Below are 15,617 nucleotides of genomic sequence, written 5' to 3'. Positions count from 1 at the left end.
AGATATAAGGCGTACAAGAAAATGCTTGATTGAATGAAATATATTGAATTTTTTGGATTAGGGGCCACAAAATTTTTGAATGGCTCCTAAATCAAGATTTCGTATGTTTTACGGAATAGGGACATCATACTGAGTTAATTGGTAGTTTTGGTTTCGCTGCATTATATGTAGATCTCCAGATATAAGGTACAAGAAAAATTTATAATCGAATGAAAAAATTGGATTTTTTGGTTCAGGGCCCACATAATTTTTGAACGGTCCCTAAATCGAGATTTCATATTTTTTACGGAATAAGCACATCATACTGAGTTAAGAGATAGTTTTGATTTGGTTGCACTATATGTAGTTCTCGAGATATAAGGCGTACAAGAATATTTGTAATTGAATGAAATATATTGGATTTTTTTTGGATCAGAGCCCACAAAAAATTTTAATGGCCCCTAAATCGAGTTTTCGTATTTTTTACGGAATAAGCACATCATACAGAGTTAAGGGTAGTTTTAGTTTGGCTACACTATATGTAGTTCTCCAGATATAAAGCCTACAACAAAATTTCTGTCTGAAATATATTGGATCTTTTGATCAAAAAATTAGCTGAAATACCACGGAGAAACTCTCGTTCAATTTGTCAGCTAAAAAATCCTCAGCTCCACAATTCCGGAACTTACATGCTTTCATCCCTGATAACAGTCTGTCTAAACTTTATATCGTTTCGCTCTCCGCTCTATGGAAATAATGGCCTCACTATCATTTAGGAAATGCAGTAAAATATTAGAATTTTCTCCCTTTTTCTTTCCTTTCCTTCTTGTTTTTTTTAAATTTTTCCCTTTTCTTTTTCTTCATTTTTTGTGGGTGCTGAGGTGATCGAGCACCGGAAGATTATAACGCAGCTTACAGAAATATGATATCACAAATCGTTCTTGAGATATGGAAAATACTCGTAAAGTTTGTAACGCTGCTTAAAATTATGTAATTCTGAGAGTTTGTTCTATTAGCAGCTATCAGAAAGTATTGCTAATTATCACAGAAGCAATGTAAATTGAGTTCGCACAAATAGGCCATTTTAAGCAATATATCAAACTTAATCACTTTTTTCCCCATCTCCCAAATGGTTTAAGGTATCAAATTGCTGAAAACGGTATCTTTACATCTACTGGGGAGTTTGTACGTAATTCGTATGATACTTATCTAAAGATCTTTTCGAAATAAAGTCCTTTGAAAAAAGTCAAATTTTCAAAATCCTTGTAACGGTATTTCTACTGGCTCAAAATACGTCATATGATGACCGTAGTACTCGACAGTAAGATACTTCGGATATGTGTTACCCTATCCGTAATTACTAATGTAGAAGCCTCAAAATGTTTTTTTTTTCGATGTTTGTGATACTGCATTGTATTTAGTTTGCAACACTGCATAATATGTGTTGAACTGCAAGTTTTCGTTTTACGTGTAGGTTTGAAATATGTAATAACCTGACGTAATGTCACTTTAAGAAAACATAACTTTATGTTGAGTTGGCAACACTGTTAATCTGGCGATATTGAGGAGTGTTTCAAGCAATGTCCCCCTGTCGATATTTAGATAGTAGAAATTTCATCGTTTTGTGTCTATTTAAAACTTACAAGGACGTATCAAGATAAATGGTCCACCCTATATATGTGTAACACCTGAACTCTAAATCCATGTTTCTGTTTCTGTAACAATATCAGACAGCTTTCTTGCATATCAGTAATTTTCCGTAAATCATTTAGAAAATTTGGGTCATTAAAAAATATGTATTTACTGCAAACTAAAGATGTGCAAAACAAAATCCCTGTTAACTACATAACCCAAACCAATTTTGTCCTGTTTTCCTTATATGTTATGCATTGGGGTTCATGGAAAGCAATGTATATTACTACCTATTAAATCGTATTACAGCAACTGAAGAAGACTTACAGTAAGCGCTCTTTTTTCCGGTAGGTTCAGGACCAGGCCATCCCGGATTAGCGAGTTTGTCGTACTACCGAACCTCAATATAGTTTTAACGAAAATATCACAAAATAATTAAAACGTATTTTGTGTTTCTGCACATTTTGAACCCGTGGAGACAATATACATAATATCCCACTGTACAAAATAATTCGTCATTCTAGCAACTGTAGGGTTTTAAATATTCTTATTTAAAACTCAACAGAGTACATAATTAAGTTTCAACATTGAATATTTATTTAATTAAATATTCTTGCGGCTCGATCGGTGCTGGATTATGGAATGTGCCGAACCAATATAATACTGGATTAAAGAGCGCTTACTGTATATAATATTTGTGTTTGGAAGAGTTCTTCTACATACTTATTTCGGGCAAGGTATCAGGTTAGACTTCACCCTTCCCCAAGTAATTAGTTTTCCCTCACATACCTATACTCTGGGTTTATTTGGTATAAGCAACATGAGGAGAAACCGCTGTAATTTCCGTTTCTCTTTTCAGCAAAATGAATGAAATGAGAAACTTAAAATATGCGTAAATGTGATTGATACATGAGAATTGCGAATTATATTTCGGCCAATAGTTTTCTTTAGTTTTTGATTTCATTGGGAAAAACACCCACAAAAATGGACAATAGCATTTCCAATGCTCAAGCATGATCAAATTATGGATATAACGAGGATTGCATTTGAAAATCATCTTTAAAATGAGTTTGTTCTAATTAAAATAGAGAACAAAAAGAAATTAAATGTAATTACCTGAGAACCTTCTCCACACGGACTTGCTGTTTTAATTTCCTTCGTCTTCTTCGACATTTCTCCACAATCCCTAAAAATATACAGAAATTAAATTATTAATTAAACTTGTGTTAGAATTTGTGTTTTCTTAAGATAAGTAAAATTATGATAATCATCACCATAGATTACATATATTGTGGTAAAAAGAGTATTCAAGCTTTTAAGCTTCAAATTAGAATAATTAGGGATAAAAGGAGAAATAAAAAAAAATGTTTCCTGTTGTTTTTCAGTTTTAAAATATAAATGCCCTTAAAAATTCTACATAATTAGTAAATTCTGCAATATTATTAGCATATTTAACAAAAAAAAAAAAGTACAAAGATGAGACATATACTAATCGACAGATATCATTATGAAGAACAAAATTATAACCGTAAAAATCCATGCGTAGTTTTCGAGAGAAACAAATTTAATGAAAACGTACACATCGATGTTAGACCATAACCACGCCACATATTAAAATAAAAACTAATACTGAAGTATTACTCTACTTTAAACTTTTCATTATGACATTAACAAGATGATAGTGTGCAGTACAGGTAATAAGATATAGCAGAGGCGGACCAAGGGCCGGGCAACCCGGGGCACTACAGTCAGGGGGTGCCAAAACGAGCCTCAAAAAGTAAATTTTATAACATGTTTTCTAGTGACTTTTACGGTTTATATTATCAAGTAGTATCAATTACACCATCTTTTTCCATTCCACCATGGAAGAAGAGAGTTTCAAAGTACTAGGGGTGTATCGACAAATGGGGACATGACATGTAGAAGAAAGAGTGAAGGGAGAGCTTATATCTTGTTTATAGCGGGCCACGTTCTTTGTGTTCCCAGACAATTAATGTTATTGGATTTTATATATGTTATTCTTTTAAAGTGGTAGTGGAGGGGGAACAATATATACAGCATTTACTTTTGATTTCTTAGAAACGACACCGTCGCGCCGAACTGTCAGTCTTTGTTGAATGTAGTGTTTAGGAGATGTTATTGTTTCGCTATGTACAGTTCTTGCCAAATCATTCATTTCGACAGTGCTTGTAAAATTGAATATACGCTTGGACATCGAAAACAATCGAATGGAAGTTTCCTAAATTATCTTTGATATGGTTTCCTTACTTATCAAACTTACGAAAGTTAGAGGATTTCTAATACTTGCTAAAACCTGTTATTAAGTTTTAGTCTTCTAACAGTAAGAGTGTTCAGCTTTTGTACAAATTCATGAGATACATTTTATGAATGATATGCACTTCAACTACTGGGACCTACATAAAAGGGGTTGTTGTTTATATTGCTGTGCGCAGCGGCGGCAGTTGGACGTTAAAAGTAGGGGGGGGGGGCAAGACATGATCTGAACAATTATATATTAATGTTAGATTTCCTGGTTGTTTCTAACACTGTTTGATGAAAGGTTGTATAACTAATAGGATACTATATTTTTTCACCTAAAATGCCGTATATCGTATTTTTATTTTATTAAGTAAATTCATAAGAGCAATACAGGTAGGTGCTAACCCTTTATACTCTTAAACAACGAAAGTGTAAGAAAAGATTTGAGTTCTTGCTCATGAACATCTTAAAATTCTGTCTGGAAAATTGTGTGATCAGATTATTTAATAAATTTACAAAACAAATAAATAGAAGGGATAATATTAATCATAGTAATAAATAATGAAGCTTGGTTTGCAGAAGTTTTATTGAAACTGGGAATTAATGAACATCTTATACTTTTAATTCCATTACACATGCCATTAAATGAATGTTTTTTTCTCTTAGAAAGTTAAATACAGTAAGTACTGCAAGCATATGCTATGACATTTAAAGAAATATGCAATTGCAATATTAATTGCTTTGAATTGCAATTAAAACTCAATTCCTGTAGCTTTCTTAACTCCACGGGAAGACAAATAACCAATACGTACTCACGCAACGACAAATATCATATGGCACCATTTTTTCTATGAAACAGTAATACATACAAAACCTTTACCAGAGTGTCTACATTCTGGAAAATAAGTGAAAGTCAGGGAAAGGTCAGGGAAGTAAAAATGTATCAGGTGAAGTCAGGGAAATGACAGATTGGTCAGGGAAAGTCAGGGAAAAATCGATTTAAGTCCATTGTTCAATTACTGAATTTATGAAATAGATTTGATTTCTTTACTGTTACTGGATGCAAAATGTGGTGTTCTCAATGATGATATTGAGGGAGTCAGTATTTTCTGATATAGTTGTTAAAACTAATTTCCTGCGAGAAACACATCTAACTGCATCCTGGCATATTTGCTCAAAAGGGTAGACGCTGTTCTAGAAGAATTGCATGGTGCGAAGAGGATATCTGGACAAGTGGCTGAGAACGCAAAGAAATAATATCTCCAGCTCACAGTGAAAGCTCAGACTGAAGATTTTAAGGAACACTAGAATAAATTCATAGCCAATGACAGAGATGGTATTGGACTTGATGAGTTTTTTACTTAGTCTTAGGAAATAGGAAGAACTTCGTTGACTTATGGTCAGTTATGAAATTGTGTTTTTATCTTCTTTCACGGAAACGCATTTTTTGAAAGTGGTCTCACAATAAATATAATTCTCATTGTTGAGAACTTACAAGAAGAATCTCTGGTGGCTCAACGGATCATATATGATTCTGTGATGAGAATAGGTGGATCAGCAGGATTAATAATTACAAGAGGTATGATAAATTCAGTGAGAAGTTCAATGAGACAATATCAGGTGTATTTGGAAAAGAAAAGAGAAATAATGCTGGAGACGAGAAGAGGACAGAGAAATGGAAGATTCAGTAAAAACTAAAGGAGCTGGAGGAAGAAGAGAAGAAAATTAAACTGCGGAGACAACAAGAAGGATATTCAGATCAATGAGAAGAAAACTATGCGAGAAAGGATAAAATCAAATTTCTAGATGGGTTGCATTTAACATCTCCGCCAGCAAAAGAAATGTTTGTGTGTGTGTGTGTGTGTGTGTGTTTTTTAATAATCAGTAAAAACATGTATGAACTGTTTATTACTATAGGTAATATTATAATGCTGTGTAATTGGTATTATAATGTGTAAGCATATAATGTGTAATTTTTTTCATATCTTAAGTACTCTGTATATTGCACATTTTCGTTTGTAACTTTACATTTTGTGTAATATGTAGGCCTAATCAATATCGGCCTAATGCACATGTTTGTAAATTTACATTCCTTTGGAAAGAAAATTGAAAAAAGAAAGAAACAGAAGCGGAAGAGAACAAGGGCAACTATGAGGAGTGTGGGGGCTGTTTTTTTTTTTTTTATCTTCTATATTTTTAAGTTATTCAGGGGTCAGGGAAATCTGGAACTTTCGTCATGGAAAGTCAGAGATCTTTTCTCCAAATTGTGTGGACACCCTGTTTACATTTCCAAATGAACCTATATAAATTAGGTTGTCACTTCAAAAAAGTGGAGGGGCAACTGCCCCCTCTTGCCCCCCCTAATTGCCGCCCATGGCTGTGCGTAAAACACGTTCAACATAGGTGAAATGTATGTATTGGTATATCACATTACTAGAATAAATTGTTACATAGTCGGATATGTGGTAGACTAACTCCTGATGTTATTGATATAACAAAACAATTCACAATATAGCAATAATCATGTCACCATTAGTAGTATTCAATAAATGCTATTCGATGTTGTTTTTGTTTATACATATCGGTACATAAATAATAATAACAAAAACACGATGTAGTTGATACCATATGTATAGGGTAACAAGAAAGTTTTGTCGCTTTTTGTGAAGGTCTGCTTCAGTTGGCCTTCACATTGTAAGTTGAACGCGAATGGAGATAAGGCGAAGGTCAGTTGTTGGTGTGGGTATATCCAACATACTACTACCTGGTTGTGACAGTTCAGTTACTTTGTGAAGGTGCGTAAGGACAGAGTGAACATGGGACCTGCACAGAGCGTCATAAGGCCGTGTGTGCTGTACGAGTTCAAACTGGGGTCAAACGCCGCTGCAGCGGGCGGAAGATGGTGAGGGTGTCGTGGCTACAGCGGTGATTTAACAAGTTTAAGGACGGTGACGAAACACTCGAAGACGCACCACGTGCCGGAAGACCAACAAATGTACAGAATGAAGATATTCAGGCAGCAATTGAGGCGAACAGTGGTCGGACATATGAGGAACAGAGACTACAATTCAGTGTGAGTGGAGAAACCATTCGGCAGTACCTAATCAAATTGGGAAGCACTACAACTTGGGTCGATTGGTCCCACATGATTTGACTCCGGGCCAAAAGAGAACGCGAGCAGACACTTGTGTTTCTTTGCTGTCTCGTCTGAAGAAGGTGCTGACATATGATGAGAAGTGAGTTCTGTACGAAGCTGCACTGCGCTGTCATCATTAGTTAGCGTCCCATAAACTGGTTCCAAAACAGCTAAAGCAAGCACTGCACCAGAAGAAGGTATCCTCTATGTTTGGTGGACTGCTCGCGGCATCGTGCATCGGGAACTGCTACCAACTTGTCAGAGCATCAATGCAACTATGTACTGTCAGCAGTTGAGACGTGTTCAAGAAAATCTCAGAACTCTGGAGCCAGCACTTCTGAATTGCAAAGGTATCCTCCTGTTACAGAAGAACCCTAAGCCCCACGTGGCTAGGATGACCCGGGACAACATTCTATGCCTTGGGTGGGAAACACTATTGCATCCGCCATACTCTCCGGACATTGCACCGTCCGATCATCACCTGTTCCATTCCTTGGACAATCACTTTAGAGGACACCAGTTCAAATCCCTAGTAGAGGTGCAAAATGCTCTTGATACTTTTTCGCTTCACGGCCCATCAAGTTCTATCGGGATGGAATCCATGGCCTTCCAAATCATTGGTAGAAGGTCGTCGATGCTGATGGAGACTATTCTTGATCTTCCAGGTACGTCTTAGGTGATATATCGATGTTCGAAGGTGGTGGGTGAAAAAGCGACAGAACTTTCTTCGTTACCTTTATATATTTCAAGTACTAAATATACCTATGTCATGTATTTGAGTAAATGGGTTTAAAATATTAAAATCACTATAATAAAATGTAAAATATATTCTAGGACTGAGGAACGCCAAAAGTCACTTTGCCCGGGTGAAAATTTTGCCTTGGTCCGCCCCTGAGATATAGCTCCGAATTATGATTAACTTCTAAACTTTAATTTTTCAAAACTGTAATACATATATTACAAAAGAAGACGTATGTCAGTCGATTAAACACACGAACTGAACAAAATTATATATCTGTGGTAAATTCTGATGTGTAGTTTTCGAGAAAATCGAGAATAAACTACTTTTTACGAAGTTAGAAAGTGTGTCGTTCATCGTCAACCTCATGCAGTTGATACTATTTATTCTGCTGGAATTATTTATTTATTTATATACTGTAAGTCCCTCCTGGTGTTGAAGGAAGATGGACAGAAAGAGTAACAAACGAAGACGTTTTAAAACGGATAGGAGAGAAGGGACGCTTCTAGCCACCATCCTTCATAGAAAGGCTAATTGGGTTGAACATATCTTGCGAAGAAATTGTCTTATTCATACCGCCATAGACGGAAATATGGAAGGAAAGCGGGGAATAGGAAGAAGAAGAAGAAGACAATTTATCGATGATTTGAAAAATAAAAGAAAATATTGGGAGTTAAAAGCCGGAAACTGAAAATCGAGACACATGAAAGAAATATTTCCAGGCCCAAACTGAAAATTAAGAAGAAGAAAAAAATCTCCTTAATCCCTGGACCTGCCAAACGGCAGAGTACTTAATAATAACACTGTAAGTGGAAAAATACCCATACGTTGTTAAGCACCGAACTCATATTTATCTTCGTTTGACTTCTCCTAACAGTGAAACATAGTCCTAACAACGACGGACAAACTACTTTTGTACAATTATTGACAATACATTTTTAGTCTTCTAAGCTCGAAATGTTGTAATTAGTGGCGGCTCCAAAATTCCAGAAGAGGGAAATCACAGCAGGAGTGGTGTCGAAACCTGCTTTGCTCGCCCCGCAAAAAAAAAAAGTAAGAAAAAACTTCCGGCTCAGGCACTCCTTAAATTCTGGTGAGAGGCATATATATATATTACAGAACAACAACAAATTGTGCCCATTGCATAATCATACATCCAGTATATGTTTCAAGTTTCGCTAAACACTGGGGTAATTACTAAAAATAACATTTTTTTTTCGGAATTAATCACAAGAATATATCACTATGCATTCATCCACCCATACCTTTCATATCGATCGAAGCCTGGTATGGAAACTTAAGGGTACAGCTTAAATATAAGCTTCTTGTTCTTGTGAATAATAATAATAATAATAATATTAATAATAATAATAATAATAATAATAATAATAATAATAATAATAATAATAATAATAATAATAATAATAATAATGAAGAGGAGGAGGAGGAACATTTTCTTGCACATTAAGAGACGCTATTCCACGAACTGAACATACTAAAATTAAATAGACTTTATTTGTATAGATTCTGCCCAATGTACAGAATCCTCAAGAAAGATGCAATTATATATTCAACTCAATTTGTTGAAATAAAATATTCAATTGGTACACGTGCAAAGACAAACAAAGAACTGAAAAACCAAGACCACGATTAAATTATGGTATCAAAAGTATCAGGTACCAATGTATTTAGGCCTGGAACGCCTTACCCCTAAGTATTAGAGAACTAGAAATTTTTAACAAAATTTAAAAAACAGCTGAAAGAGTATTTGAAAATTGAGACAATATATGTTATGCCTCTTTCACATTATCCGGCGATTTGCCGGATCCGGTTTCGGCCCCTTTCATATTATCCGGCGTTTTGCCGTGGATGAAAAATATGCGAGCAGGGTTGCTGTGCAACTGAAGAAACAAAACTCAGTGACTCTTGTCGTGTTGTGGTGGTTGTAATGGACAGACGCAAAATGTGTTTTCTACTCGCCTTGTTAAGACACAGGCAGAAAAAAAAAAGTCAGAGACACATATGGGTTCACCCTTTTTTAGAGAAGCGGTACTTGAAGGAGATTTTTCTATACTGTTTCCACAATTAAGGGAAGACGAAGTAAAATTCTTTAATTACTTTCGTATGTCTATCGCATCTTTTGATGAGTTGTTGGATCGCGTACGGACCCAGCTGCAGAGGCAGAATTCAAAATTTAGGAACTGTATTCAACCTCCAGAAATGTTGGCTGTAACATTAAGATAAGATAATTTGTATTTTTTATACACATAGATAACGTTAAATTTAATGTAATTGAATAGATGGTTGAAGAAAGGATCTGAGTCAATTTCGTATAGTCATAAGATATTGAACAAAAAACATGTTAAAACATTTCACTACAATATACGAGACGAAACACTCAACACAAGAAGTTAATTCCTTTATCAATAGTACTTTACATATATTCACAGCTGAATTTCCAAAGTGACGGATCCAGGTCCCTTCTGCAATCAATAGAATAATGTAGCCAGTGGCGGATCTAGCCTGGGGCCAGGGGGGCCTAGACCCCCCAGTTTTTTGAGTGGCAATAATAATTTAACATATATATTTTTGTAAGTTTATAGTAAACTCATGATATATCTATGATAGCCTGGGTTCTGGCAGCCCCCCATGTTTTCCCTTCTAGATCCGCCACTGAATTTAGACTAAATTAGTAATAAAAATAATAATGTATGGCTAGGCAGAGTATAAGATTTCTATAACATTTTTCCCGGGGCCCCTTTTTCCTTGTGATAATTTCGAATTCTAAGGAGGAGGGGAATAATTTCACGCCAAAAAGTCCTTTTTTTCAAAGACCATTGAAAAGGGGACTTTTTTTTCTTAGGTCTACTAATTCAAAACTTTGGAACCAATTCATCCAATTTGTTTTAATTCTAAATTTTTGATTTTGTTATTTTATTATTATTATTATTTTTAGATCATTATAATTTTCTCCCAAAATTCGTATTTTTGAGTTAGAAATGTTAGGCTCGGCCATTTTGGATTACTCCTGAGTGCAAAATAAGTTTCCAATCGAAAAAAAAAGTATAAACTTGTTGAAAGTAAGCAAATACTACAGGATCCTCAGATTCGACCGTAAATTGACCTGCAAAAGGCAGATTGGAAAGACGGGTAGCAACCTCCTTTTTTTCTTTTTTTTTTTAATTTTTGAATATTTTCTTAGAAAGACCTTTTAACACATTTTAGGTCATATTTTCCCCCCTACAATTCATATTTTTGAGTCAGGACCGATTATCACGACCAAGTCACGATGAAGGGGGTTATAAATTAAAGTTTTAAATCCAAATCAAATATTTTGTCTTAAATACTGTCTCTCTTTCAATTCAGTACGCGAATAACTTTCGACGAACATTTGTTGTGTTAAAAGAATTGTGAAGAAATAAGTTAATGTTAAATTGTTTCACTTCAATAAATCGAGGGGACCGTGGTGGGTAAGTGGCAGAGGATTCACCTCTGGTGCAGGGGTGCTTGGTTCGATCCCAGCTTGCGCCAAGTGAACTTTGTGTTGGACAAGTAACGTTTGTGTGGGTTTTCTCGGGGTTCTCCCATTTTCTCCCACTTTCTTCATTCCATCATTTCATTCATTTCTCATCATCACCGTCTCTTTTAGCCTAGCCAACAGAACCATAGGACGTAATACAAAATTTAGAACCTTATTACTAGAAAACTTAATCCAGTAGTTATATGTTTTTTTCTTTTTATGTATTTGAAACTACATCTTGAAGTGTGTTGTCATTTCATTCAAAGCTAATGTAAAATTAGTTCTTCAGTTCTAGTACTTCCTTTGCCAGTATAATACTAGTGGAATTCTTCTTACGACAAATAATAGGTATGACCAAATTTAGTGTGTGGTTCTAAAGATTTTCCGAAACCTGGAGTTTTTCCGAAATCCGAATATTTTTGGTCATCCTTCTTCTTCTTCTTCTTCTTCTTATTATTATTATTATTATTATTATTATTATTATTATTATTATTATTATTATTATTATTATTATTATTATACTATTTCGTGTTTATTCTTTTGTTTCAAGCGTTCCGACTATTGACTCAAGTCTCTTTAAAGCACTGCTCTAGTCTCTGAATTCAGAGGACTATTCAAGAAATTACAGCCAGATATTTATAAAATATATAAAATACGGTATATTTATCAAATATCAAATCATGAATTCTCTCTTGCTTTGCGTAGCAAAATAGTACATAAATATATAGCAAAAGACTGTATTGCTGAAATATTTGATAGTGTATATTTCAATTTTGGGTCACCACAAATTTATAGAAGGTCATTTGTCCAGTGCTACACGGACATCTCCCAATCTTCTATTACATAGAAAAATAATAATTTATATTGATTTCGACACTTCGGTAGTATTGGTAGTTTTCAATTAATTTTACATGTCATCTTTCCCCATATATTGTATATACAGGTTTGGTTAATTACTCCAGATGTACTGGGCTAGAACATAACCACATATACAAACACACTTCACATAACACACAAAACCACACGCTCCCATATTACAGCAGCCACTTTCTGCTCTTTCCTGGCAACACTTGCTTCCTCCCCCAACACCCATCCGGTAGTTTGCCGCGTATATGTGAAGAGCGCCATTGCTTGTAATGTTCCGCTTGGCTATACACGGCGATTTGCCGCGCCGGATTCTAGCAGGGAGATCCGGCTGTTTTTGCTCGCCGGATGAATGTCCGATGACCGCCGCACATATGTGAAAAGCTTCATTGCTTGCAATGTCTTTCTACCTCGTCCGGCAACTCGCCGGAACCGGATCCGGCAAATCGCCGGATAATGTGAAAGGGACATTAGTGTGTCGTTATTATTATTTTTTTATTATCGATTTATTAAGTATTTAGAGCCTCATGTAATTTTGTGTTATCTACATAATATATTAACTATTTACCCATCATCCTATAATATGTAAATAATTTTTGAAAGGAAAAACCACAAACAGCTCTCCCCGAATCGTTTATAAAGATTATTAAGTAACTGTTTTGTACTCATATACATATTAATAAATTCTATTCTATAACCTTATATATTTGTTCGTCGCTTCGCATGTTTGTTTCACAGTTACATTTTAAAGCAGGGGCGGATCCAGGACCGACTTCTGGGGGGGCGGTGCTACTTTTAAAGTTCCAAACTTTAGGATGAGTTTTATTTATATATATAAAATAAGAAAATTTTGCCCTTCTGGGAAGGGCAATCGCCCCGATCGCCCCCCCTGGATCCGCCCCTGTTTTAAAAATGTAATTAAAGAATATTAATTCGTTTCCTAAATGCTCTAAAAAAAAAGTGTTATTAAATTCCGAAATTGTGAAGTATATTATGAAAGTATTTTATATTTTCCTTCATAATAATTTAAATATAAGCGCCAAAAAGCAAATAATGCTTTCAAAATCTACTGAGAAGGTTCTCCGTCTTTGAAACAATGAGTCAAACATTATTCTGCAAGTAATGGATTTTTATTATCACGCTTTCAGTTAAACGCGTAATCTAAGGAAGGAAGGGCTCAAATACTTCCCAAAAACATATTATTCGCTGTACAATATTTTGAAAAAAGAGCGCCCCTTTCGAAAATCTAGAAGAGAGCAACTGTTTCCTCTGGCCTTCCGCTGCGGGTGCCCATAGTTACAACAGTTAGCAATTTGAGTGAAGAACCCGTAAGTTAGTAGTAGATCGATCGAACTTAGCCGAAAGGACTGGCAATCGGATTAACCTTCCTTTCCCTATCTGCTATCTATCTAACGCTATATAGCGCCGCATGGAAAAGCTAAATAAAACGGATTAAACAGTACATACTATGGAAAAAAAATCGCAAAGAGCGACTTGTCATACATTTCCAGTTGTTAAAAAAATATTTATACATTATAATACTGTATATGCAGTGATGTAATGCTAGAATTTTTCATTGGTATACACTCAACTGTTAAAAATTATACCGTATTTTCACCCCTGTATAAGCTCTTTCTTTCGTAAATTTAAGGTAAGCATACGCTGAACTAAATAAGTATTAGGTGGATATACGTTCTATTACATTTCTGGGCATGTTAATAAATTTTTAAAGTACAGTCTTGACTTTACGTTGAAATTTAAAATGTTTTGATAGGAATGCAATGCAGTAAGATATTTTTACTTTTAAGATGACCAAAACCTGGGATTTCGCTGAAAATATTTGGTCTAGGAATTAATTCGTGCGGTTGGTACGCACACATTGAAGCTGTAGTACAAACACAAAATACATAAATACCTTAAGAAAAATATTATCCATCGCTAGCCACCACTTTCGCCCATCTGTCAGGCAATGTACGGATTCCGTGGCGAAAGAAGTCCTCATCCTTGGAAGCGATCCAGTCAGAGACCCATGTTTCGATATCTTCTGAAGAAGTAAACCGCTGTCCAATCAAATCGTTGTTCATGCAATCGAACAAGTAGTAGTCCGAAGGAGCAACGTCTGGTGAATACGGCGGGTGGGGTAAAACTTCCCATCCGACATTTTCGAAATAGGTTTTGACCGGTTTTGCGACATGTGGGCGAGCGTTATCATGTTGAACAATAAGTTTATCATGTCTGTTCTCCCATTCTGGTCGTGTTCTGGCCAGAGCTTGCTTCAAACGCATTAATTGTCGTCGATAACGTTCTCCATTCATAGTTTCACCCGGTTGCAGCAGCTCATAGTACACCACACCTTTCATATCCCACCATATGCACAGCATAACCTTTGCACAGTGAATATCTCGTTTTGGTTGTGATGGACCTAGTTCACCTGGTTTCACCCAGGCCTTTTTTCGTTTAGTGTTCTCGTAATGGATCCACTTCTCATCACCCGTAATAATTCGATGCAGAAACCCCTTTCTGCTCTGTCGTTGAAGCAGCAATTCGCAAATGGTTTTTCGTCTTTCAACGTCTCTGTCTTTCAATTCATGTGGAACCCAATGTGACATCTTTTGAATCATTCCCATGGCTTTCAAGCGTTTGGAGACTGTTGTTTGATCAACGCCTAATGCTGCTGCAAGTTGTTCCTGCGTTTGACACGAATCCTGCTCGAGCAATGCTGTCAATTCTTCGTCTTGAAATTTTTTTGGCTGTCCAGCCGAAATCACCACTTCTAAACCGTGCAAACCACGGACACGTTCGTTCAGCTAGAGCATGGTCACCATACACTTCCACCAAAATACGATGACTTTCAGTCGCACTTTTCTGCATGTTAAAGTAATGCAGCAGGACACCCCGCAAAAACACTTTATTAGGCACAAATTGCGCCATGTTCACTTCACTACAAACTGGTGTTGTTGACGCTTTAATCCACTGCCCTATACTACGAACGGTACGCGATGACAGGGATTTGCAACACATGTGTGGGTGGGACGCTCCGTTCGTTGCGCCATCTCTTGTCCACCCGCACGAATTAATTCCTAGACCAAATATTAAAACATTTCTCCCTCTGTATCAGTAGCTTCATTTCAGATTTTGCCACGGAGAATGAAGGAGGAAGGGGGGGGGGGGGAGAAAAGCAAGATTGCGTACTGACATAAGAGTTTAACGTTTTTTTAATCAGTATATTAGTGCACAATTTGTTTAAAAGCGTGTGTTTTCCAAAATCAGGGAAGCAGCCCCTTGTTCTTTCCAAATGAAGCCCTTTGCTCTGTATATTTCATAAATCTTCTAACAGAAACAACATCCCCCCACCTAAAGTGGTATTTACAGAAGCTAATTGTTAGGAGACTCGATTTTTGCAGTCTACTCTAGGAAACTATATTATTATAGTCTTCGAAATTTTAATTTATAGAATTCTTCTAATGAAGTACGACCAATTAGGCCCA

The 15,617-nt window shown here is 35.8% G+C and overlaps 1 protein-coding gene across 1 annotated transcript in view; it reads right to left on the bottom strand.

Moving 5' to 3' along the window:
• The window catches only part of Phm (Peptidylglycine-alpha-hydroxylating monooxygenase), a 115,723-nt gene that overhangs the window by 19,958 nt on the left and 80,148 nt on the right, over positions 1-15,617 (bottom strand). The window contains exon 4 of the mRNA XM_081747244.1: positions 2,728-2,797. Within this exon, the coding sequence (XP_081603370.1) occupies positions 2,728-2,797 (70 nt within the window). The remainder of the gene's footprint in view (positions 1-2,727; positions 2,798-15,617) is intronic.

Source organism: Thermobia domestica, chromosome 2 (genome assembly GCF_964235325.1).
Source record: "Thermobia domestica chromosome 2, izTheDome1.hap1.1, whole genome shotgun sequence".
NCBI classification, from domain to species: domain Eukaryota; kingdom Metazoa; phylum Arthropoda; class Insecta; order Zygentoma; family Lepismatidae; genus Thermobia; species Thermobia domestica.
The sequence above is the reverse complement of the archived record's forward strand: the minus strand, read 5'-3'. Positions and strand labels throughout refer to the sequence as shown.